At 43.2% G+C, this 26,356-nt stretch overlaps 2 protein-coding genes across 2 annotated transcripts; both read left to right on the plus strand.

The window, feature by feature from the left end:
• The first annotated feature begins 321 nt into the window (after positions 1-321).
• On the plus strand, positions 322-9,570 carry LOC119654423 (ribonuclease kappa-B). Its single transcript, XM_038059818.1, has 3 exons — positions 322-482; positions 608-724; positions 8,752-9,570. Exons 1-3 carry the CDS (start codon positions 414-416, stop codon positions 8,848-8,850), a joined length of 285 nt encoding a protein of 94 aa, XP_037915746.1. The 5' UTR covers positions 322-413; the 3' UTR covers positions 8,851-9,570.
• Positions 9,571-17,523: 7,953 nt separating this feature from the next.
• On the plus strand, positions 17,524-25,512 carry LOC119657580 (2-amino-3-ketobutyrate coenzyme A ligase, mitochondrial). Its single transcript, XM_038064560.1, has 7 exons — positions 17,524-17,717; positions 23,848-24,056; positions 24,121-24,222; positions 24,298-24,505; positions 24,573-24,753; positions 24,821-25,191; positions 25,291-25,512. The coding sequence occupies exons 1-7, from the start codon at positions 17,672-17,674 to the stop codon at positions 25,443-25,445; spliced, it is 1,272 nt and encodes a 423-aa protein (XP_037920488.1). The 5' UTR covers positions 17,524-17,671; the 3' UTR covers positions 25,446-25,512.
• Positions 25,513-26,356: the final 844 nt, after the last annotated feature.

Consider the following 26,356-nt stretch of genomic DNA (forward strand, 5'->3'; position numbering starts at 1 on the left):
GAAAAAATGAGGTAAATCCAAGAGATTTCAACAAAAGTCCACTGCGGGGGTATTCACAATCAGGACAGGTGTCAGAATAGCCCGTGAATTGATGAACAGAAGGAGTTATTTATATTTATGTAAAGGAGTACATATTGGTCAAATCCACATTAAATGTCAACCTGGACATATTTCCTTCCAATTTACAAACTTTATTATGAATATATCTTCTTGTATAAAGTTACAAAGAAAGTAGGGAAAGTAGCATTACCCAATCAATTGGAATCCAATTCACTCGCAAACCACTTCACTCCTATCACCGAAAATTTCCACCAACTGTCACATGATCAATTCTCCGCCTGACGTTTCGATACCTTGTGACGGACGGACGTTTTTCTTCTGTGCTGAAAAATTACACCCAAATCCCTTCCAAAATGAAAATTTGTGGTCCAAAACTATCACTTTGCGGACTCATCGTATCCGTTTGGGGAATAGTGCAGTTGGTAAGCTATTTTATTGCTTCTATAGTCGCGGATTGAGGATTTTATGTCCGCCGGACGTCATGACTAAGACGGAGACATGAGAATTTTTTGTACAATTTTAGTAACCTTCGGTTGAAATCTTACAGGTTTTGATGGGTGTATTTTACTACATTCATAGCGTTGCCTTGATTGAGGACCTGCCTGAGTTCGAGTATGAGAACCCGGAGCAGTTTTACACGAACGTAAATAATGCATACAATCAGGTGAGTGGAAGTTCCATTTTAGATAAGTTCGACCTTCGATAAGAAGAAATTGGGTTTTTGGTGGAGTAGGCTGTACTCGATATCGTGGTCGTTGTAGTATCGGGAATCGTCCCCTTTCTACTTGCCCAAGAATAGTCACGGCATATTGAACGTTGTGGAGTCGCTTTTTATTGCAGTCGATTTTCACGTTGGATAATTTTTATATCCAATCGGATTGGGATGTATCGCTTCGAAGTGCGATGTTCTCCCATTGATTCCATTCAAATCAACTTCTCTCGATAATCAAATACACGTGATGTGATTTATGGAGATGAGAAACTTAGAATATTGCAGTCTTTGGATGTAAAGTCGGAAAGATTGTTCAATATATGAATCATGAACATTAACACAATATAATCTCATCAAGGGTGTATTCCCTGCAAAATCGTCGTACGTATAGCCGGTAAAAATGGATGTGACTTTCTCCTTAAAAGTTTAAGCTTGAAAACTTCTTCCTCCAGCGCGAGCAATTCTTCACTAAGATTGGCGAAAGGTCTTATCGAAAATAGATATATTTTCAATTATTCGGTTATCTCAGTCAATACTGATTTTGTTTTAATGGATTAGTACTCGACGATAAAACGCTGACCAATTGGAACATTTATAAGAATGCCAACTGGGAAGCAAAGAAAGCGATCGCTGTCACCCGAGCGGACCATTATAAAAATCTTTACGATAAACTGGACACTCGGGATGGTGAGAGAGATTTGTATCGACTTGCCAAGAGCAGAAACGAACGCACACAGGATATCGAACACTTCTGTTGCGTTAATGACAAGAACGGTACTTTGCTTAGCAACTGTCGAGCTGCGATGGATAGATGGCGAGAATATTTCGAGTAGAGTTCAACTGCAGAATTTGCTCATCCTTCACTTCCACAATCATTGCCGACATTTGGAGCAGTTCCACTTGTAAGCGCAACTCAGTGATATAGACATTACGTGTGTGAATGCAGCAGGAAAGGCGTTTGTCCAGTCATGGAGGTTGTTGGATGGGTGTAATGTTAGTGACCACACTCCTATTGAGGTCGTGCTGGTCAATAGGGGTGCGAATGTGAATGTGGACCCCCCGCACTTATGCTGACGCGTTGGAATACTCGTGGGTGTAACTGGGTGGAATATGTTGCTCGGATGGAGGATTTACCCGCCCGCTCTCCCCTCTTTGAGTTTGTCCTCTTGTCTGTGGATAAAAAGGTTGAACAGTTGAATAAGTGGATGTGTAGCGTCAATGATTGTATGTCTACGAATCCCGAATGAAGAGCTCGAAAGCATGTCACATGGTGGACGAATGCTCTTCCTATTAAGCGGAGGGAAGTCCGTCGCTTGAGGAAAAGATTCGAAAAGCCGCGCCGCGGCGAGGTGTCTCGTCTTATAAAGATCTGTTGAGGCAGTCTAAGGAAGAAGACTGGACGCGATTCGTTGGTGAGAGTAGTGATGACCCTTGGGGAAGGGTCTACCGGATATGCTGAGGGAAACATAGTCACGACATGGTCGACATCAAAGTGAACGGTAAATTTATGCTGACTTGGCGTGATAGTGTTTGTATGCGTGGGTGAATGTGGAGCGCGCCTGCCCACAGGGGTCTATCGCAGGTCCATTTCCATAGTTGTTGAATGTGTTGCGTCGCGGATGATCTCCTCATTTTTGTTGAGGGGAACAGTCGACTTGAGCTCAAGCAGCGGGGTTCTGAGTACATGTACATCGTTAACGCGTGGTCTCTTAAAGTCGGTGTCGTGGTCTCAATGGATAAAACAGCCGCGATGATGCTGAAACGCCGCCTACATCGTCCGCCCTTGGTTAAACTCAATGGAACAGTTTCATTGAAATAGCGACAGAAAGTGACATACTTGGGAGTGACGGTCGCAGAACACATGTCCTTGGGTCCGCACCTGCGTGAGCTCAATCCACGAGTGACTAAATTGGTGTGTATGTTGAGGTGTGATTGGGGTCTAAGCAAGAGAGCTACAAGATCCATATTGTGGGACTCTTCCTTGCATGTTCTACGTACGGGTCCCCTATGTTGTATGATTTTGCGATGACGGCACAGGGCAGGAAATTGTTCTATGCTTGTCAGTGAGTAGCATTGTTAGCGTGTTTTCCTGTATGTCGTACGGTCTCGTTGGGTGTTCCTCCTCTTGACCTGGAGGTAGTCCGGCTTTGCTGCAAACAGGCTTAGTAAGTGTGTCTGTCAGAGGAAGTTCCGTCGTGGATTTCGGGCTTGAGATGGGCTTCCTCTTGACGGGGCATGGTAGCTTCTCGCGGAACCTTGCTTCCAGTCAAGGTTGTGTTCTGTGTAGGGTTGACTCCGAGGGCTGGTTCCATGTCCTCTGTGTCTGTACAGCGTACTGTGACATACGCAATCTAAACGGCATAAGCGTTCACGTGGTGAACGGTATGTATGATTTTAGCTAGTGCCTTGCTGGCAGTGATGCACTTCAATGTGTTCGTTCCTCGACGCCTTCGCCTACAGTATGATGTGCGAATGGCTGTGGTAGACAGCCACCAGTGTTGTGTGTTTGGTGTTAGTGTCTTCTGACGTCTCACTGATGGAAAGGTTTCGTTGCGGTTCTCCGCTTCGAGCTAATTTCAGTCAGCCTGTTGGGGAGTGCCGTCCTCACATACTCGAGGGGGGCGATCAGACCCGAATCTTCAAGGGACTCATCTGAAGTGGCCCTTAGCACTAAGCCTCACCGGAGGTTATCTGGTACCATGGGAACCGCAATGGCCGTCTGAGAGCATATGCTCCAGGAGAATTCCTGAAGAATGTATTCTCGGCGCGGTTATTTGCGGTGGCTCCCTTGTGGGAGTTTCATGGTGGTTGTGGTTATGCCTACATCGCGGTCAGAGCTCAAGCGTGAAGTTGCGCTGTACACCTCGGTTGCCGTACCTCTTAGTTACGACAAAGGTGTTAAAAAGGCTTTGCATCCACTGCCAGACGAACTCATTTGGTATGCTCACTCAATTTCTCTACCACGCTTCGAAAAGTAAAGTTTGAATTGTGGCGGATGTATCAAAATCGCTTCGTGTCTCTGTTGGTGTTCATCAAGGAAGCGCCCACTAAAGGTGCGGTCTTGCGTCCATATGGAAATTCTTCGACAAACATCTGACGACCCTAACTTTCGCCCATCCGGGGCAGTGTGTTCTCAGAAAATCCAATTATGGAACTTGCTTGAACTTTCCGAAAAGTAACGGCCGTGTTTCTGGTTCAAACATTCGGGGAGCGTTGTCAACACTTAATAGCAACAATATATCAAGCCAGTTGTTGTACAGCCCCTGTTCACTGGGCCCCTACTAGCCTGTCTCTCTCAAATACCTAACCAATAGGGTCATTGCTTATTTCAGTCGGTGGGCCCTCATCGTTAATTCTCACAAGTCTGAGGGTATTTGCTGCAGAATCAGGATCTGACAACACCTTGCTTGGTTTCAACTGGCCGACGCCATCAGCAGTCAATTTTGGAGTTGTCTGTTGGATGTGCGTAACAAGAGAGACGCTGACATCGGCCTGGAAAGAGATCACCATCTAATGGTCGCTTACATTCGTTTGCGTGTTGCGTCAGCCACTTCTCGCAGGGTTGGGGAGCAGTTCCCCCTAAGTTCAACGTCGACCGCTTGTATGACCCAGCTATCGCTCGACAGTGGGAGAGCTATATTGTTTATCGGACGGCAGATATAATGAGTGATCCGCGTGAGAGTATCGATAAGGGTTGGTCCGCCATTAAAAATACTCTTTTCTTGGGTGCTGCACAGGTCGCCGGAATATGGCTGATTGCGGATCGATGAACGGAAAAGGTCGAAGGCTCTATTGTTCGCTGCGAGTGTTGGCGAGCGTGATGACTCGAACTTCTACACCGAACGAAATCCCGAGAAGTTCACTAGAGCGCCATGACATGAGTGAATTTGCTATTGCGTTGGCCAGGTAAGCGGAAGATGTCGCATAACGCAAGGATTTCAGAAGTGTATACCACATCACGAAAGATTCTGCTGTCTATCAGTATCAAAATTTTCTTCCTGCGCAAACGACAGTCGCTGTAAACAACTTGTCCGAGAATATTGATGGGCTTTGGATCACCATCAGAAGTGCCTTTATTTTTGGCGTGGATGAAGAAAAGGGCAGTACAAGACCTGGTTGATTATGAAAATATCAGATTCGGCATACGTTAGATTGGCATGTTCAAAGTTGCGGAGAGGTAGGGAGACCATCAGATATTTCATGGAGAGCTGCCTTCCCTCGTAAAAGCTTCGGGTCTCTTTGCTTCCCGTGTCTGCATATGGTAGCCATCGTCTCAGGAATTTATAGCATCAAAACGACGCATTACTGTGCTAATTAGGATTCTCGGAGTGACCACTTGTATCTCTATCCATACGGAAACGTGTAGGCGGATCGTTGAATGTAAAAAATTGGAAGCTTTGTTGATCTTGGCGGAGACAAACAAAGAATTTGTTTCTGACACATGTTTGTTTTGAAACAAACATTTTTCCGAGATAAATTTGGCAATATTCTGCCTGTGGGCGTTAGCTAATCTGCTGTGTCGTTCCTAGTGAGCGCGCTCTTTGAGTGAAGTGTTTTGTCATTTTTCAAAGTGATAACCAATGCGCTTCTATGTTACGTACGTCGAAACCATTTCCATTTCGATCCTGTCTGAGCTTATGCCCCAAATACAGGATAAAAGAAATCGATGTCTTAGCCAGTCATATATTGAGTTTTTAGGTCAATATGTGAAACCTCCATCTTATTTCTTGTTAAAAATTAGGTGCGTATCAGAATTGATCATCCAATTCTGGATACATAAATCTTAATAATTGTATTCAGTCCTTCTTCAATTCTTTTCCGGGGCCGCATAATGTGACTGCCAAAATTGTTGGTATCCTGCGAAAAAATGTTTTAGGATAGAGGAAGTTGAAGAGCGCGTATCTAAATAGCTTCACAGCCCATTGATGAAGGTAGCAAATTGTTACTGAAATGTGCATATAGGATAAGTAATAGCTCACTGATTCAAGGGAATAATTTTCCTTCTTTTTAAATGAAAAAGAAATAGAATAATAATAAAGACAATCAATGTACAAACAAGTCGTTTCTACTTAATATGAACTAACTAAGCCCCCATCAGCATTTAAAAGATTTCGTTTGTTCGTTCTTCTTTTTCTTGCCTTTATTAATGTGTAGCCCAAGATCTCGCGCCACTTGCACGATGTGGATGAAGGTAGACTGTACCACTCGGCTTGTTCTTCCCATAATGTCAATATCGTCAGCGTAGACCAGTAGATGGATGGACTTGAAGAGGATGGTGCCTCTCGCATTTACATCTGCATCGCAAATCACTTTCTCCAGGGCCAGGTTGAAGAGGACGCATGATAGAGCACCCCATTGTCTTAGACCGTTATTGATGTTAAATGGTCTCAAGAGTGATCCTGCTGCTTTTATCTGGCCTCGCACATTGGTTACGGTCAGCCTAGTCAGTCTTATTAATTTCGTCGGGATACCGAATTCTCTCATGGCCATGTACAGTTTTACCATAGCTATGCTATCATACGCGGCTTTAAATTCGATGAAGAGATGGTGCAACTGATGTCCATATTCCAACAGTTTTCCATCCCTTGCCGCAGATCTGATCTGTTGCTGATTTGCGTGGAGTGAAGCCTCTTTGGTATGGGCCAATGATGTTCTGAGCGTATAGGACTATCCGGCCGTGTAAGATAACGGAGAATATCTAATAGATGGTACTCAGCAACGTGATACCTCTATAATTGCTGCACTGCATGATATCCCCCTTTTTATGTATGAGACAGATGATGCCTCATTGTCAGTCGTCAGGCATACCTTACCTCCCATACCTTGACCATTCGTTGAACCACTTGGTGCAATCGGTCGCCTCCATATTTAATCAATTTGGCTGTAATTCTATCGGTTCCTGGCGGCTTATGGTTTTTAACCCAGTAGATTGGACTGTTTCTTCTATGCTTGGTGGTGGGAGCATTTGTCCGTCGTCTTCAGTTGACGGGATCTCCAACTCCTCGATGTTCTGGTTGTTCTAACATTATCTTTGCATACAGCAAGGGAAAAATTTCGGAAAAAGACATTGAGGTGTCAATACACACAATCAAGCAAAGACTTCGAGAATCTGATATTTCTCACAAATGTACGACCACGAAATCTGCACTGTCAGGGAAGCATATCGAAAAACGCATAAGCGGGCCCAAGGAAAAAGACGAATCGACTTTTACAATTAGCAATTGCCGGAAGTGAACTTGGTCAAGACGAGACGATTTTGAAGCGAACATCTAAACATCCAGCAAAGGCCCATGTTTAGGGATGCCTCTCTCAGCAAGGATTCGGTACACTTTATACTTTCACCAGAGTTTTTGGTAAAAAAAAAAGTATTGTTAAAGTCTGCCGGATTCTTCTGTTGGTTATCTCAGTTTATCAAGAATTTAGGTTTGCACCACTCTGACTTTCATATCCTCAATTTTAAAATTCTGTAACTAGGATAGCGAATTGTGTATATACAGTATTGGGCAAAAAAATCCGATCAGTAAGATAATCTGATTTTTGAGAAAAAATATCGAGCTAGTCAAAAAAATAAATATAAGAGTTTTTTGTATTGATATTTCGTATTAAAAGTAGTTTTTGGAGAAAAAACCTATGTAAAATTTTTCAGGAAGGACTTTTATTGAAAATTAGTCTACTCTACGAAAAATAGGTGAATTTGGTTTATGTTTCATATAATATCAATCACAAAACTCTTCGTATCACAATATTTTTTTCTTGTTTATTTAATAACTAAACAATAACTTCATGAAAGTTTAATTAGAATTTCATTGCATCTCCTTTTGCCGTAATTACGGCTCTAATCCTCGCTGGCGTTGATGAAATGAGATTATGCAGAATTTGTAGGTCAATTTCATCATTCCACGTCCTTAAGAGGATAAAATCCAGCTCATGTTGACTTTTCAGCTTCTATTTAGCTACCTTTTTCTTCACTAGTGCCCACGAGTTTTCTAGGGGGTTTAAATTCGGGTTGTTCCCGGTCCAAGTCAGCTGCTTTACTGAGTTTTCGGCCAGAAAGTTGCGCACCTCCAAAGCAAAACTGGTCAAATAATTGGGAAACTTTCAATATTTCGTATAAAACAGCTACAGAAAGGAAAAAAATATTACTTACAATGTGGAACCTGTGACAGGGCGCAGAATCGTCCTGTAAGACGACCTCACTTGAATACTGATATTGCTCTTAAATAAAATATCAGATGCTCCTCCAAAATTCGTTTATAGGCTGGACCATTGAGTATTTCATCAATTAATGAAAGTCCTTCCACATCATAAAACGAATAGCAGCCGCAGATCATCCTGCTCACCGGCTGGCGTACTTTGGTCTGAATACACACTCCCCACTGAACTAACTTGATACTCAGAGCCATAAAGAACGACACTGCGAACGGCAACCGTTGATGTATCAATTTCTATCCCAATGGTATCCTTGAGCTCTTTTTAATGTCCGATGAACTTTTGAACCGATCGCGCAGACAGAATCTCCCCATCAGTCTGTCTTCGGCTGATGTAGTCTGTCTCGTCCTTCCAGAACCCTGTTTTCAGGCAGTAGACCCAGTGGCCCGGAATTTTTTCAAAAAGTCAGCTACAGAGGACTGACTAAAGCCCACAACAACCGCTATTTATCGTGTGCTATATTTTTCATGGAATAAGGCAATTATTTCTCCTTTGTCGATATCATTCATCTTACGCGTTTTTGCCATTATTTTTAATTAATGCACTTCAGAACCACTGCGAAAAACTACAATCTAACGGTGCTTTCTTCACATCTGTATTTATACAACAAAAAAGCTGTTTGTCAATTCACATTCAAATGACGGACTTACGCGAGATCAAGTAGGGCACACTTAACTGACCGAATTTTTTTACCCATTACTGTATTTTATAACCGTATAAATCTTTAACACATTCTTAAAAACTTCTTCCAATTTCCTTTTATCTTTCAGAATGCTTTCAACTGTTGGATTGCAGCATGTATCTACGTATTTACATTGATCCTCTCCGGACAACAATTTTACGCAAACAGTCGTAGTTCCACCGCTTAAAAAATTCCTCCTAAGTATTTTTAATTATAGATATCAAAATAGAAGGAAAAGTTAGAAGCTAAAAAATTACCCTTACACCGTAACAATCGACGTGTCAAACATTTTTTGAATTTGCAAGGAACCCAAAGACAACCGGAAACTAAGATTATTATTACTCCTGTTGCAGTTTTAAACAATTTTCCAATGATAGCTTCTGTATGGTAGGGGTTGGAGTAAACGCACCAAACACTGCGTTAAAAATGCATTAAAAAATTACAAGGATCGGTTAAACTAATGTCCTTATTGAGGCCCTTATATAAAAGATACAGCGTTCAACATGTATATTGGAAATGATATTTAATGCGAGTATTTATGAAGCAGCGTAACACAAAGTTTCCACGTATTATCAGTTATTTATGGTTTGTTGTTTGTCCCCGTGCGTTGGTAGTTTCACATGATCAGCACATAAGAATAAGTTAAGGTGTAAAAACTATTTTAATCTTTTAATCTATCTTTCGACTGTTTTGATTGTTTGTTATGCGCTTTGGTTTGATTTTCATCCCGTAACACGTTAAATCATCTGTGCAGCCACATTCCTCTTATATCACGTTTTGCAATTGTAAAAAGTCATGAGTATGGACATACGAAACACTTCAAGGAAGATCTAAATTGAAAATAAAAGAAACTGATGTAAATTGTTTAGCGATATATTCATAATAAATGTTATTCATATTTAGAAAATAACGCTGGAGTTTTATTTGCCAACTTTGTAGCCACAAATAGTGGTTGCTTGCTTTTTTATCCGGATTAACATTTATTACATTAATTTATTTCGCATGTTGTTGATACGAGCGGGTGGATGATGCCGCCGCCGCTCTTCGCGGCTTTTCTAGAACTCGCCACGAGAGCGGAGAGCCAGCGGTGAGGGAGTCCGCCTGCCGGCGTGATCACACGCACTCTTGCTTAATGAAATTTAAAAGATATCAAGTGAATTTAAAAAAAAGCGCAGTCTGCTCTGCGTCATGAACCAGAATAGTTTTTTTCTCATTTTTGTGAAATAAAAAAGATATTGTTTTTCCAACGCATTTAGAATTCTTTCGGTGTAGAATTAATCCGAAAAGTGACTTGAACCGGAATAGAGGATTAACACTAAAGTTAGTGAATTTACCTAAAGTTGGATTAACTTGAAAATTGGTGACCCCTTGGAACTGGCTGGTCAAGTGAATCAACTCTCCAATTCCACCGTGGCAGCCCCAGATCTCAAGCGCAAGACTCCGCCCCGGTGAATCGAATCACCCGCGCCTGTCGCCGGCATTCACGTCATCTGAAACTGCTCCAAACCTGGAGTGAGACAAGAGAGGAAAAAAAAACCGGATGCTATGGGATCGGTATCAGCGGCTGCAACAGCACCAGATTTTGGTTGATCATCATCATCATCAACGGCGCAACAACCGGTATCCGGTCTAGGCCTGCCTTAATAAGGAACTCCAGACATCCCGGTTTTGCGCCGAGGTCCACCAATTCGATATCCCTAAAAGCTGTCTGGCGTCCTGGCCCACGCCATCGCTCCATCTTAGGCAGGGTCTGCCTCGTCTTCTTTTCCTACCATAGATATTGCCCTTATAGACTTTCCGGGTGGGATCATCTTCATCCATACGGATTAAGTGACCCGCCCACCGTAACCTATTGAGCCGGATTTTATCCACAACCGGACGGTCATGGTATCGCTCATAGATTTCGTCATTGTGTAGGCTACGGAATCGTCCATCCTCATGTAGGGGGCCAAAAATTCTTCGGAGGATTCTTCTCTCGAACGCGGCCAAGAGTTCGCAATTTTTCTTGGATTTTGGTTGATATTTTTGGTAAAAAGTATTTAGATTATGTATTCTTTGACTTCGCTTGTTAGTAGAGCTAGTTAAGTAGTCCTTAGAAATATTACTACAGTCGAACCTGGATATAAGGAATTGCAAGGGAAACTCACTTAAATTCCTTATAAACAAGTTTTCCATTTATCCAGTTTTCCTTATACAGAGGCTTTCAGCAAAAAATTCCTTTTATCCAGGTTTTTAAAATCACCTGGTGTATTTAGTATTACAGCAACTTTGAGTTTTCATTTAAATACAAATAAATAATCCGCATGATAAATAAAATTAAAAAGAGTATATCAATATCAAAGATTCTTTATTTCATAAGTCGTCACTGTAATCAGTCGAATACATAAATGGAATGAGTGTCTATCTCATAGATATTAAGTTTTGAAAAAATCAAATATTTTTGTTTGTTTATCAGTGACCACATTTTCAACGTTTCTTTCAAGAGCGATAATATTTTCGAATATCTTTGGTTCGGTTTCACGCTGTTCAAAAAATTTTGTTAAAGTATGCAGTGCCTCTAACGCTTCCCTCTTCTTTACAAGTTTTATTTCAAGAGTATCGCCGTGATCTTCATCACTATCGTTTTCATTGGTGTCACACATTTGGAGGGTGCTCACAATGTCGTCGACTGTTTGCTCTCCTGTAACCTCGATATTTTCATCGACGTTTACATAATCTTCGAAGCTAGGTACCCTCTCACCGGCATTGGAAGTTAATTCAGACCACTCTTGGAATGAAGGCCGTAACTCCTCATGTGAAGAGTCCCATTCGGAATATTGGGGCTCTTGTAAACCATTTATCCTGAACCCTGCTTTCCTAAAACAGTTAGCTATAGTGGTCTGGGTTACAGATAACCATGCTTTTTTCACAAATCTCATTGCGATGAGAACGTTTATTTCCAAGCTACCGTTGCTTTCGAGATTTGTTAAAATATGGCGAACAACCTCCCGACGATAATTAATTTTAAAATTTTGAATCACTCCCTGATCTAGGGGCTGCAGCTTGCTGGTGGAGTTTGGAGGTAGGTAGACAACTTTTATGTGTTGTAGTTCATCTGAGCTGTAATGGGCAGTACAATTATCGATAAAAAGTAAAATTTTCCTATTTTCGAGGCGCATCTGAATATCGATTTTCTTAAGCCATTCCGAAAAAAGTGCTGCAGTCATCCATGCTTTGCTATTGTTTTTGTATTCAACAGGAAGAGTTATCACGCCTAAAACAGAAAAAAATCTATAGTATTTTAACTATCGACTCATAACCTTTATTCTGTTAATGTCATTTATATAGTAACAGCGAACGAAGAATCTTTTACTCACCTGCAAAACATCTGGGTTTCCTTGACTTGCCGATAAGAAAAACGGGTAATTTCTCAGTGCCAGTCATGTTCGCACATAAAAGAATAGTGACACGTTCCTTGCTGTACTTCCCACCATGACACGAAATTCCCTTAAAGGTAAAGGTCTTATCTGGCAAGCATTTAAAAAAGAGCCCTGTTTCGTCTGCATTGAAAATGTCGTTAGGAGAATAATCTCCCAGCAAAGCGGGAAGATCGTTTATCCACTGGCTACATGCGTTGATGTCTACAGCACCACTTTCACCAGAAATTTTTTTAAAAATAAGATCATTTCTTTTTTTAAAGCCATCCAACCAACCGTTGCTGGCGCAAAAACCTCCAATCGTCAACTTCCTAGCAAATTCTTCAGCTTTTTCTTTCAAAATCGGTCCATTTACAGGTACATTCTTGCTTTGGCACTGTTTCAACCACTCCACTAAACACTGTTCCAGATTCGGATATTCCGAATTACGATTTCTTTTTATTTTGCCATGTCCTTCAGAACACTCTTGTTTGATTTTGTCGCTTTCTTTTAAAATACGACACAATGTCGACAGCGGCACGAAATATTCCGCGGATATTGCATTCCGAGTTTTTCCGTTTTCAAACTCCTTTATCAATTTCAATTTCTCACTTAAACTTAAATTTTTTCTCTTGTTTTCGGACATGACAGCCTTTTATTATTAAAAGAAACAAAAGTTATAGCGGCAAAGGAACAGTAAAAGGTTTAATTTGCAAGTGAAAGAATCGTCACCACTATCACCGAGTTTCAAATTAAACTTTGAATAAACAAAAAATTTCAAAACGTGTCACAATAGAAAATTGCACGATTCTAAGAAAAAAAAAAGACCTTCCCTTTTTGTCGTTCAGGGGAAAATTCCATATATAGAGGTCATGACAACTGAATAACATAAAAATTTCCATTTATAGAGGCTCCGGAAAAAAAATGAATTCCTTATAAAGAGGTTTTCTATTCCATATATAGAAGTTCGAAAAATTGAAAAATGTTATTGTTTCTTTGAAAATTGAAGGTGCACGAAAAAATGTTCCATTTAAAGAAGTTTTCCTTATATCCAAGTTCCTTATATCCAGGTTCGACTGTATATAAGAATAAAAATTACACCGCTGCAAGAGACGGTGTCGACGTGTTTTTGGAATTTTTCTTCGCGGGATTTCCACTCTTTTAGCGAGCTGTTGTTCTTTTCGGTCTGCGCATTAAGCGTCCGCTGCGGGATGCGTCATTGGTTTTTCTTTTTCGCTCATGCGGACATTTGTGGGTGCGGCCTGCTGTGGTCAAATTAGGGCTTTGCAGAATTCGGTATTGCCGCGTCTTGGAAAGAAACTCGCGTCGAAGCGTTAGCTTTTGGAGATGTCTGTGGACAATAAAGACGCGGCAGGCCCATCGGCCCCTCAAGTGACCGCCCTCGCCGTGTGCGTCTCCCCATTTTGGGGGCGGAACCCGGAGCTGTGGTCCGTCCATCTGGAAGCACAGTTCCAGATGTCCGGAATAACGGCGGACGCGACTCGGTTTGACTACGCGATAGTCGGTCTGGATGAGGAGTCCATCCTGCTGGTGGCCGACGTAGTAAAGTCTGCCTCTTACACTCTTCTGAACACTGAGTTAATCAAGCGTCTGTCGGTAAGTGAGTCAGCTAAGCTGGATCACTTGCTGGTAGGTTTGACGTTGGGCGATCGAACTCCCAGCCAATTGCTTTGCGAAATGAGGTAATTGGGTGGGAACAAGATCGACGATGACTTGATATCAAGTCTCTCTGGCTGCGTCGACTCCCGGAGGGCGCCCAAGCGGTCCTCGCGTGCATCTCCGGTACTTTGGAGGCACTGGCAGCTGCGGCCGACAAGGTGCACGCACGCCCGACCATAGCGGCCGTTCAGCAGCCATCGGACGAAGTTGGCGAGCTGAAGCGTGAGATAGCCGCCTTAGCAGCCAGTATGACTGAAATGCGGGCGACGCTGGACGCTCAGCGTTCGGGCGCCAGGTCGCCAGTTCGCTCGCGGTCTTCTGCTCGAAAAGGGCGATCGGGTAGTAGGTCGTCAGAACAACCTACGGACTGAAGTATTTGTTGGTACCATCGTAGATTCGGCGAGAAAGCCACCAATTGTACGGATATTGTCGTAGCGATTCATCCTGGCGGATGTCAGCTTCCCCATACTAGGCGCAGACTTCTTGTGTCACTATGGGTTGCTGGTGGACTTACAAAACAAGTCTCTTATAGATCCCACGACCAACCTTAATTCGTGAGGCCAAATGGCATCTCACCCAGGTAACAACCTTTCCGTACTTTTAGAAGACATTACCACTTCTCCAAAAGTGTAGTCCCTCTAAACCAGTGAATCACAATGTGCAACACCACATTAACAACACTGGTTCCCCGATCTTCTCGAAGGTGCGTCCCCTACCACCCCAGAAGCTGGCCATTGCACGGTTTGAACAACTAATGCAACAGGGTATCTGCAGACGTTCGGACAGCTGTTGGTCTTCCCCAATTTATATGGTCCCTAAGCCAAATGGCGAATAGCGTCCCTGTGGGGATTACAAAAGGCTAAACGCGCAGACTGTTCCAGACCGATATCCTATTCCACTCATCCACGACTTTGCGCATCATTTCGCAAACTGCCGCATCTTTTCGACCTTAGATTTAACCGAGGCTTATCACCAAATCACTGTAGCTCCTGAAGACATTCCAAAGACGGCAATGTGCACAACCTTAGGACTCTTCGAGTTCACGCGCATGACTTTCGGGTTGTGCAATGCGGCGCAAACCTTTCAAAGGTTCATTCACTCGGTCTTGCGAAACCTCGATTTCTGTTTCGTGTACTAGGATGATGTTTTCGTCGCTTCTTCCACTGAGTCTGAGCACTTAGCCCATCTCGAGTGCATTTTTAAACGTCTTCTTGAGGCCGGGTTAGTCTAGTCCTAAACGTTGAAAAATGCAAGTTCCCCCAGACGCAGGTGAGATTTCTAGACCACTTCATTTCCCCTGACGGAATACAGCCCGATCCAGACAGGGTGCAAGCGATCTCAAGTTTCCTGCGTCCGAAAACCGTGAAGGATTTGGGGAGGTTCTTGGGAATGTTAAACTTCTATCGTCGTTTCCTGCCCAATTCCGCCCAACTCCATTCCGTTTTGAACGCGCACTTGTCTAGGCCCAAAACAAAAGACACACGAGAGATTGTGTGGTCTAAAGAGGCTGTCCGCGCGTTTCACAACTTCCGACAACAACTGGCTGATGCTACACTCTTGGCATTTCCTCGACAAGATGCACGCTTAGCCGTTTTTATTGATGCCTCTGGCATTGCAGTAGGTGCTGCACTTCACTAAAAGGTCAACCAAGTCTGGTAGCCGTTGAGCTTCTTCTCCAGATAGTTAAGCCCTGCTCAACGGAACTACAATGCCTACGATCGAGAACTGCTCGCCGTTGAGCATTAAATATTTCTGCTTCTCCTTAGAAGGCAGGCCGTTCACAGTGTTCACGGACCATAAGCCTCTCACGTATGCTTTGAAACAGAAGCCCGACAAAGCGTCCCCTCGTCAGTTTCGACACCTGAGCTTTATAAGCTAGTTCACACCCGACATACAGCACGTGTCCGGCAGGGACAACATAGTTGCTCACGCTTTATCTCGTGTCTCCGAAGGTAACATCCCCACCTCACTCGACTTGGCTATCGCCAAGGCGCAGGAGGGTGACACAGTACTTCAGAGCCTCAAATCCAACCCCAAATACAAATTTCGGGAGTTGCCCATCTTCGGCTCGAACCTCTCTCTCCACACTGCGAATACTCGGAAAAGGGACCCCGGCCATACATTCCGGCCACCTTTCACAAAGAAATGTTCCACGCGGTTCACGGCTTAGCGCATCTAGGTATCAGGACAACAAATCGGCTAGTCACCGAGAAATACTTTTGGCCCTCCATGAATAAGGATGTCAATTCCTGGGCCAGAGAGTGCATCGCATGCCAGAAGTGTAAAATTACCAGGCATGTAAGGAAAGAGGTGGTCTCATTCCCCCGCACTACCAAGCGGTTCCACACCATACACCTCGACGTAGTAAGACTTTTGCGAGACTCGCACGGTTACAAGTATTGCCTTACAATCATCGACAGGTTTACGCGGTGGCCTGAGGCAATACCTCTGAACGACAGTACTGCGCAATCTTGTGTCGAAGCCTTTTGTCGATAGTGGATCCTTCGCTTAGGCATCCCTGCGGTGATTATCACTGACTAGGGAATGCAATTTGAGTTCACCCTTTTCTCGGAGTTAGGCAAACTCCTGGGTTTCAAACGCCAGTGGACTACGGCATACCACCCGCAATCCAATGGGATGCTAGAACGTTGGCACCGGACGCTAAAACCCGCCTTTATGGTTCGCGACGATCCGTCCTGGACTCAAGTCTTGCCTCTCGTCCTATTCGGCCTACGAACAACCCGCCGAGAGTAATTAGCTGCCAGCCCCGCGGAGCTGGTAAAAGGGGAGAACCCTAGGCTCCCAAGTGATTCGGTCTTCGACAAGAGATCGGGTCTCACAGAGTCGGGATTGCTGCGTCTGCTGAGGGACAATCTTCGACACATCAAAGCTACACCTCCCACCCGACATTTGTCCGCACCTACCTGTGCGCCCAAGGAACTGGACACGTGCACGCACGTCCTGGTCAGGACGGATGCCATCCGGAAGTTGCTGCAGCATCCATATGAAGGCCCGTATCGTGTTCTCGAGCGGGGAGATCATTTCTTTCAGTTCGAGATCGGAGGACACAAAAAGGCGGTCTCCCTATCCAGGCTGAAACCCGTGTGCGCCCCAAAAGAACGTCGCGTTCGCTTCGCGGTATGATGGAGAACGTAGTTCCGGGTTCTCTTGCTGAAACCCCCTAGGTTTCATCTGAAGGTGGAGTGATATGGCGCGGCAAGATTAACAGAATTCGAAGTTTATTTCGAAGGTTGTTGATACGAGCGGGTGGATGATGCCGCCGCCGCTCTCCGCGGCCTTTCTAGAACTTGCCACGAGAGTGGAGAGCCAGCGGTGAGGGAGTCCGCATCTCTCTTCTGCCGGCTTGATCACACGCACTCTTGCTAAAGTTGGATTAACTCGTAAAAAAGCCTCAAAAATCATTTTTTCTCAACAAAGATCTGAAATGAAGCCAAAAAGATAAATGCTTCCTAATAAATATCTTCTCTTCATATTTTAGCTCTCAATAACTACAAAAATACCTCACGTTGCCATAAGGTATGATAGATTCCCTGGCAACGATATATTTCCATGAACTCGTCAAAAAATTCAAAACGAAAATATCTGACGAGACGTGCGTGAACTACACGCGATACTACCCTAAAACCAAATATTATATTTTGTGATTCTTGAGGTGGACATATCACAATGGAAACGAACTTCCCCAAGCTAGAAATAAATTAACATGACGAGATGTGACTGTACGTGTAGGCAGCAACGCAAAATACTCGATTGTGCGGGGCGAGCCCCCATGATTCCGCACGCATGCATTCTGGTGCCAGGAAATCGGGGAACTTGTGGGAGGAACGCAGAAGTCATAATCGTGTCCGAACCGCCATACAGACGTTGTGCTGCTGTAGTCCTTATTGAAAGTGAAAGTCATAAGCAGAGTGAATGCAAATGCCGCTTCTGTCGAAAATTTGGTGTGGCGTAGTTGAAGGTCAAGCAAGTTCTTATTATAATTTTCGCTAATTGGCGTTTTGTGTTCATTATTATTAAGAAAGATACTCAGCACTAAAGTCGAGATGAGATGTTCCAGAGAGAATTTGTCGTTTAAATTGGCCGGAAGCAACCAATTTAGTGTACTATGCAGTGAAGTGTTTTGATGCACGGTGGGTCAACAAACTCTAAGTTGACTTCGTTGATATTCAAAAGAATGAATCTAAAATTCGAAGTGCTGGGAGGGTGCACCCTTATCAGAACTACTCGAGTTATTTTATCCTTATTAAGTTCGTAGCAGAGACACAAAAGGGATATTGTCCAGTTGATTGCGGATGAGTAAAAACTATGCCAATGTTATCTCCACTGATAAATGTTCAAATGCATATTGATCCACGTGGTTTGTTTATCAGGGATGATAGATTGTGAGAGGTTGGAAAGGGTTGTATAGACAGCTCTTACATTAATTTAGTTGGAAGTAGTAGTCACGTGAAAGTGAGCTGATTTGTGCGTTTTATGTACTCGACTATCAATATGTGTAACATATCCAAAATAACACATGAAGATAAATGCTTATCATTGGGAATAGTTTTCTTGTGTTTAACATATTCTCCCTTACGATTAGGCGGGTACCTTCGCACCGTCTTGAACTAATTTAACAATTCTCCTACTCTAGTAAAAGTTTGAGTGCGGCATGGAATCAATCGCATTATGCAATCATTGTCTATATAGTTCACAATTCATGTACGAGAATAAAAAGAACTTGGAGCCAAAAATATAGAGACAAACGGTGTCGTCCAGGGTAGAGGCAACTCGTCAGGCGCTGCCTCACCTCTGCCCTGGGAGCAGCGTGACCGTGAGTGGCAACAGATGGAAAACGCTCCGCGCTTCGGAAAAACACGCCAAGGGTGCGCACTATATCCAAGTGAAACCGCCAATAATTTGAGCCCAAGCTAGGCTAAAGCTAAATTATTGTTTAGCATAAGTGAGGGATCCCAAGTCCACATCCACTTGAAGTTGGACCGGACCAAATGGCGAGCAACTTACTCTCACGTTTATTGGTCCACGTATCCCTGGGCAGAGGTGAGGCAGCGTCTGACAAGCTGCCTCTGCCCTGGACGAAACCGTTTGTCTGTATATTTTTAAATGCTTGGGTGCCATGCCCCAAACGAGGGATCCGTGGACCAATAAACGTGTGAGTAAGTTGCTCTCCATTTGGTCCGGTCCAACATCAAGTGGATGTGGACTTGGGATCCCTCACTTATCCTAAAAAATAACTTATAGCCAGTTAAATGAAAGCTGTTGGGTCAATGGTGTGACCAGTAAAATACGAAATAAATCCAACTTCTCCTTTAGTCTTTGGTCCTATCCAGTAAACGGGTCGTCTCGCCTAGATGGAATTCACCATTTTTCTCGATCATAAGGTTAGGCTGGGTGAGGTGGAGAGGCTCTCAATACACCATCTAGCGTAGCAGGTCACCGTTGTTGCTTCAATCACCCTGATGGTTTCTTGTCGACTTCGATGATCAGGTCAATTTAAGTAGTGAGTTTTCATCAGCGCGAATTCTCTTGTCCTCATTTCGGATGTGATCTTAGTGCGTTATGCGACTAATCAAGCGCAACATCTTCTCCATTACTGCGAAGCGCCGTTTATTGGCTTTGGTAGTTGGTCAGTACTCAGAACCATAAAAGACGACACTGCGGACGGCAATGCGGCAGATTTTCTACTTAAAGCGTTTTTTGATGCGTTGACCACCAAGATCACCTGTTTGGGAGAAGTAGTGAATGCTGATCCGGCCCGTGAAAATCCTGATTTGCGTTAGCAAATCTCGCCTAGCTTCACGCCCTGAGATTGTGCATCCGCATTCTGTTGTTTTCCTGAGCTTCTCTTATGAAGCTCTTGAACCTCCCTGGACGCCGCTGCTGAAAGGGAACACGTTAGAATATGTTTCTTACCAATAATAACCAACTCTTCTAGGTGCACTTTCCAAAGAATACTTTTATTTAACTTTATTTAACTTGGTTGTTGGTACTCGCTCGTTCGTTTTCGGTTTAAGCTGCGACGACCGAGTTCATTATGCAGTATGAACTCTTATAACTTCTCTTAGTATGTAAACATCATACGGGAGTAAATACACGCAAGGTCGTCGATCGTGTGTGTAGGAATGCGGAACATGTTGCTTCAGCGGAAGTATTGTGCAGCATATCTGTTTATGCGGCTGCTGTTTGCTGCAATAACTTTATGACCTTGCCAACATTGGAGCGTTACAGCTGGTCAATTATGTAACGAACGGGAAAGAATTTTGATCGGAAATTCTTGTAAACATCACCAGTTGTGAAACGCCACTGCATCCAAGTTGCGCAGATACTTGAAGCAATTTCATAGTGCAGTTCATCGTTGGTTGAAAGCATTGTTTCGAGATACTTATATCGTTCAGTTTTCAGCAGGTATCGTAGTGTTCAATTCAAAATTTATCGCCCCATAAAGTTCTTTTCACTCTGTTCGAATTTCTAATTAATTCTTTTTAAATATTATATTAAATAATTCAGGGTCTTAGAAAGGAAATCCCAGCCTGGGATAAGAATCCATCATCGGCGACGATGCGACAACCAGTATCTGGTCTAGGCCTGCCTTAGCAAGGAACTCCAGACATCCTGGTTTTGCGCCGATTTCTACCAATTAGATATCTCTAAAATCTCGCTGGCGTCCTGACCTACGCCATCGCTCCATCTGAGACTTTCCGGGCAGGATCATCCTCACCCATATGAATTAGGTGACACGCCCATCGCAACCTATGGAGCCGGATTTTATCCACAATCAGACGGTCATGGTATCGTTCATAGATTTCACCATTATAGAGACTGCCGAATCGTCCATCCTCTTCGGAGGATAGTTCTCTCGAACTCGGCCAAGAGTTTGCAATTTTTCTTGCTAAGGACCCAGGTCTCCAAGGCTACATAGGGGCTGGCAAGATCATTGTCATGTAGAGTAAGAGCTTTCATCATGAGAGGTTTCGAGCGAAACAGTTTTTGTAAGCGGAAATAGGCGCTGTTGGCAGCCAACAACCATGCGAGAATTTCATCGAGAAATGAGGAGAAATTTTCAACGGTCTCAAAGTTGTAGTCTCCTATCTTTATCGTTCTCGTTTAACCAGTGTGATTCGATGTTGTTGGTTCTTTGGTTTATGGCGCTGACGTTGCCACCGTGTACTTCGTCTTGCCTTTATTAATGTGCAGCCCAAGATCTCGCCCCGCCTGCTTGGTCTGGATGAAGGTAAACTCTAAAGAGCGTCCTCTTTAACCTGGTGATGATAGGGCATCCCCTTGTCTTAGACCGTTGTGCTGCTTTTATAGGCCTCGCACATTGGTCAGGGTCAGCCTAGTCAGTCTTATAAATTTCGTTGGGATACCGAATTCTCTCATGGCCGTGTGTAGTTTTATCCTGGCTATGCTGTCATAGGTAGTTTTAAACTCGATGAAAGGATGATGCAACTGATGTCCATATTCCAACAGTTTTTTCAGCGCTTGCCGCACAGAGAAAATCTGATCTGTTGCTGATTTGCCTGGAGTGAAGCCTCTTTGATATGGACCAATGATTTTCTAGGCGTATGGCGCTATCCGGCCTTGCAAGATAGCGCAGAATATCTTATAGATGGTACTCAGCAACGTGATACATCTATAAATGCTGCACTGCGTGATACGCCCAGATAATGCCTCGTTGCCAGTCGTCAGGCGTTGATTCACTGTCCCACACCTTGAGCATAAGTTGATGAACCACTTGGTGTAGTCGGTCGCCTCAATATTTAACCAATTCGGCTGTAATTCCATCGGCCCTTATGGTTTTTAAAGCAGTGGATTGCACGGACTGTCTGTTCTATGCTTGGTGGTGGCAACTCGACGATATTTTGGTTCTTGAGCAGTTCATCAAAATACGCAACCCATCGCTCCAATATGCCCATTCTGTCGGAAATCAGATTTCCCTCTTTGTCTCGGCAAGGTGGGCATAGAGGTGTGTAAGGCTTTATCCTGCGGATTTGTTGGTAAAACTTCCGCGCTTGGTGCGGCTGCTCCCTGTACTTTTCGAGTTCACAGACCTGTTGGTTCTCCCAGGCTTCCTTTTCCATCTGTGAAGTCACCGCTCACCGGAGTTCGTGATAAGTCTCCGCGCATGCCCGCGTCCTTTGAGAATGCAACATTACTCGGTAAGCAACATTCTTCCGTTCCATTGCTAGCTTACATTCATCGTCAAACTAGCCGTTCCGACTCTTTTTGCAACTGGGGGTAAGTCTGTTTGTGGCCGTATTTATGATAACATTCTTCAGGTGATTGTGAAGATCATTTGTTGATACTTCATTTCCAGGATCTCTGTTGACTGCAGTTATTGCGCATCCATTTCCCTCTTATAGCTGTTGCGGAGGGCAGTGTTGTGGATCACTTCAGTGTTAACTCTCATCTGATTGTCAGAGGGGATTCTGGGTGGGGTTGTTATTCGAGCTAGAAGCACTATGCCAACGAGATAGTGATCCGAGTCTATATTGGCCCCCATATATGTTCTTACATTCATCAAGGTTGAAAGGTGGCGTTCAATCAATACGTGGTCAATTCGGTTGAAGGTGGTCCCATCTGGAGAGGTCCATGTATGTTTGTGGACCGCTTTCCGCGCAAACCAGGTACTTCCAACAACCAGTCCGTTATCATTGGTATCCCTATATAAGCTATGGGACGACGTATCGTCTGGATACGGAGTCTGTCCCTACTTGACTGTTGAAAACTCCAAGTATGATTTTGATATCATACTTGGGGCAGGCTTCGAGAGTCCGCTCAACTGCTTCGTAGAAGGTATCCTTCTCCGACTCTACAGTCTCCTCTGTAGGGGCGTGATCGTTTATGAGGCTTGTGTCTCTAAATTTTCCACGCCAGCGCAGTGTGCATAGCCTTTTACTTATGATAACAGCAGGTTTCATTTTTTGGAAACTTACTTCGAGCATATGGTTTACTAGATGGCCACTATAATATATGGTGTAGTGACTCTTCTCCAGGAAACCGGTCCCTGTCCAACGCATCTCCTGCAAAGCTGTTACATCAGCCCTATATTGGGACAGGGTATCGGCTGGCTGCTTGGCAGCCCCATCTCTGTACAGGGAGCGCACGTTCTATGAGAAAATGCGCAAATCGTTATTCCTTTGTCGTTGCCGGGTTCGCCGTTGTAAAGTCCATACTGTCTGAGGCTCGTTCTGTCGCTTCGTAACGTTGGTTTTCCGTGTAGGGTGCGGGGGACTCGCCTCCATTCTTCTCCGTCTGCAACTTTTTGTTAAGAAAGGGCTCCCAGCGGTCAAAATGTGGAGGTGGAGATAGGGTTTAGTAGTAGAGCTGTTGGTGTTGGTTCAGCAGGCGTTTCTCAGGTTTTATGCTCCATCATGAGTACTAATCTACGTTTCGCGCTACCCTTTGACCTCCTATTATTACTTTTAGGTTAGTAGGTCAAGGTTGTCTCTTTCGCGTAAAATTACTGCTTCCTAAGGAAACGTCAGTATCAAATCGAATTCAAAATCGGGCATATTCCCAGCATACACACTAAGAGCTATGGGATCATCGTGTGCTCAAATGTTCTTACGTAAAAAATCCACAAAACCTTTCATACCTCAAACGCCCAGAATACGGTTCCCGAGTTGTTGATACATCAAAGAGTGGCACGGGTTATTGTTCGTTATCTCGACTACCAGACCAAGAATTTGTTTGAGAGTCATGAGGACCACTTCAGAGGCTTGGCTCATTGGAAGTATATTCCTGATTTATTGACAAGTATAATAGAGAGGCCCAAGGTTGTTTAATATAATAAACCTACGTTGAGTGAGGGACGCTTTTTTCTTGTCCTTTTGTGTGTGGTCAGTAATTCTATCTTAAAATTTTCCACATCGCTCAAACTACAGCTCAAACTTAGACAGATATTTTCAGTGCAGAATGAATATTCTCTCTCTACGCAACTCCTCATATTTATTGACCAACTTTAATATTTATTTGAAGCATTTTAAATGTATTATTAGAATTCGCTCATGTTCTAGTATAACAAATAACTTAAACGACTTGAAACCACCACAAAAAAGAAATATATTTTTGCCATTTTTCTTCAGGTGGCATAAGCCAAAAATGCTTTGCCAGCACATCAGCAGCCGCAAAAGATTTCCGAAATATTTTAAGAAAACAATTAGATGACATTCGACAGGCGGGAACCTTCAAAAATGAACGGATAATAACGTCTCCGCAAAAAACATCTATTACAGTTGCCGGGGGAGAGACACGTCTTTTGAACTTTTGCGCTAATAATTACTTGGGACTGTCGGTGCGTTTTTAGGATTTGGCAAATAAATGAAGTTCATAATAATGAAAAAAGATCTAATTTGCAGAGTAATGAAGGAATTGTTGCATACAGTAAATCCATTCTGGATAAATATGGAGCGGGGTTGAGCTCTGTTCGGTTCATTTGTGGAACTCAGGATATTCACAAGGTGGCTAACTTTGCTTTAAATAAAATTGATTTATAACTCCAACCCCTATCTCCTCCCCACTTTTTAATTTCATAGGAACTTGAACAAAAAATTTCAAAATTCCATGGGCGAGAAGACACCATTCTATACGCATCATGCTTTGATGCCAACGCTGGGATATTCGAAGCTATTCTGACTCCGGACGATGCTGTTCTTTCCGATGAACTGAACCATGCATCCATTATCGATGGAATTCGATTGTGCAAGGCGAAGAAGTTCCGCTACAAGCATCGTGATATGAATGGTAAGGAATGAACCTTTATCGTAAGATTTGGGAGAATATGTTCTAGTTGAGGCTAATATTCAAACAGATCTGGAGAATCTACTCAAATCCTGTGATGCCCGCATTAAACTAATTGCTACTGATGGAGTGTTTTCGATGGACGGCAATATTGCACCCCTTCGCAAGATTTGTGACTTGGCAGACAAATACAACGCTTTGGTATTCATAGATGAGTGCCATGCCACTGGATTCTTCGGAAGCACAGGACGGTTCGTTTACGAGGAATTTAAACTTATATGAATCCCTTTCTTAAGAATTCCTTTTTTTTTTAAACAGTGGTACTGAAGAATTCCAAGGAATCCAAGGACGTGTCCATATCATCAATTCAACTTTAGGTAAAGCTCTAGGTGGTGCATCTGGAGGCTACACCACCGGTCCAAAAGAACTAGTTGATCTATTGCGACAAAAATCACGACCTTATCTCTTCTCGAACTCACTTCCTCCACCGGTTGTCGCCACTGGTATCAAAGTAATGGACATGCTCTTGCATTCCGATCAACTCTCTAAAAAAGTTCAAAGCAATACAAAACGATTTCGCGATGGAATGACTAAGGCAGGTTTCACGATAGCAGGAGAGGATCATCCCATTTGCCCAGTGATGTTGGGTGATGCAAGGCTAGCCAGTACTTTTGCTGATAAAATGTTGGGTAAGCTTAAATGATTCAATTAATGATAAATCAGTGGAAGCGATGTTAATTTATACCTAAGAGTACTCCACGATGACATGTTTTTTTTTCTTGTTTTAGAAAGAGGAATTTACGTGATCGGCTTCAGTTACCCTGTTGTTCCTAAGGGCAAAGCCCGTATCCGAGTACAGATCTCTGCTGCTCATGCACCACAAGAGATTGATCACTGTATTGCGGCATTTATAGAAGTTGGAAAGGAGTTGAAAGTCATTTAAATCTTTGTTTATAAAGAAATAAAAATAACTATGTATATTTGATAAATAGACAGCATTTATTACTTTTTATAGTTTTTTGTACTTTTTCTGCAACGATTCAAATCTTAATATCTGTCCAACTCGCCCAAATCTGTAAATTGTTGTCCCCCTTCCCCCAAAAACTAACAAAGAAATGTTCAAATATTTCAAACATGATCATTAACTTTTTTGTTGTTGTTCTCACCATAGACCTGATAGTGCTATGCTAGAAGTTTTTGTTTCAGATTAAGGCGAAATGCTGTGCATGCAAATGCAATTGGGGGATTTGCGTTTCTGGAAAGAGGCCGGTTAGATGTAGATTCTAGAAAGGAAAGAGGCCAGTTAGATATACATTATAGAAAGAATCGAAGTAGCTTTTGTTGTTGTCCCAGCTGATGATGAACTCTGGGCTCATTATCTGTGCCGGAAAAATTTGGGCAGCCTAGTGGAAGTGAACTCGCAAGTTAGCTGATTAGGGAATTTGCTTCGTGTCTGCTGATGGAGGAGGAGGTCTTTTGTGATTTCTGAGTTCGCTCAGAAACGGAGAAGGTGATTAAATGACGTGGTTTTGGTTTTAAATGTTCTTTGAATAGTCGTAGGGTCCTAGTGGCATTTCTCAAGAATGCTAGGGAGTGTTTTTGCATTTAGGTAAAATTATAACTTTAAGAAATGCTAATATAAACAACTCGGAATTCCGGAAGCTCGACGCTTCGGGTATAGAGGTTTAGTGTTCATCTTGTGTGAGAAATTATCTATGCACATTTTTCCATTCGTACATTGATATATCCAACTGCGTCATTCATATGAGCTCACTTTTTATGATGACACGCGGTAGATTGCGATAAATGCACGTGTATTACAAAACTTTGACCTTCTATAACTTTGTTAATAAT

Source organism: Hermetia illucens, chromosome 1 (assembly GCF_905115235.1).
Source record: "Hermetia illucens chromosome 1, iHerIll2.2.curated.20191125, whole genome shotgun sequence".
Lineage (NCBI taxonomy): Eukaryota > Metazoa > Arthropoda > Insecta > Diptera > Stratiomyidae > Hermetia > Hermetia illucens.

Excerpts from the sequence above, each read along its gene's own strand:
- LOC119654423 (XM_038059818.1), top strand. The coding sequence starts at position 414 with ATGAAAATTTGTGGTCCAAAACTATCACTTTGCGGACTCATCGTATCC. Across the intron at positions 483-607 it reads TTTGGGGAATAGTGCAGTTG|GTTTTGATGGGTGTATTTTA; the intron begins GTAAGCTATTTT and ends GAAATCTTACAG. Across the intron at positions 725-8,751 it reads TAAATAATGCATACAATCAG|AATGCTTTCAACTGTTGGAT; the intron begins GTGAGTGGAAGT and ends TTTATCTTTCAG.
- LOC119657580 (XM_038064560.1), top strand. The coding sequence starts at position 17,672 with ATGCAAATGCCGCTTCTGTCGAAAATTTGGTGTGGCGTAGTTGAAG. Across the intron at positions 24,506-24,572 it reads CAAGCATCGTGATATGAATG|ATCTGGAGAATCTACTCAAA; the intron begins GTAAGGAATGAA and ends ATATTCAAACAG. Across the intron at positions 25,192-25,290 it reads TTTTGCTGATAAAATGTTGG|AAAGAGGAATTTACGTGATC; the intron begins GTAAGCTTAAAT and ends TTCTTGTTTTAG.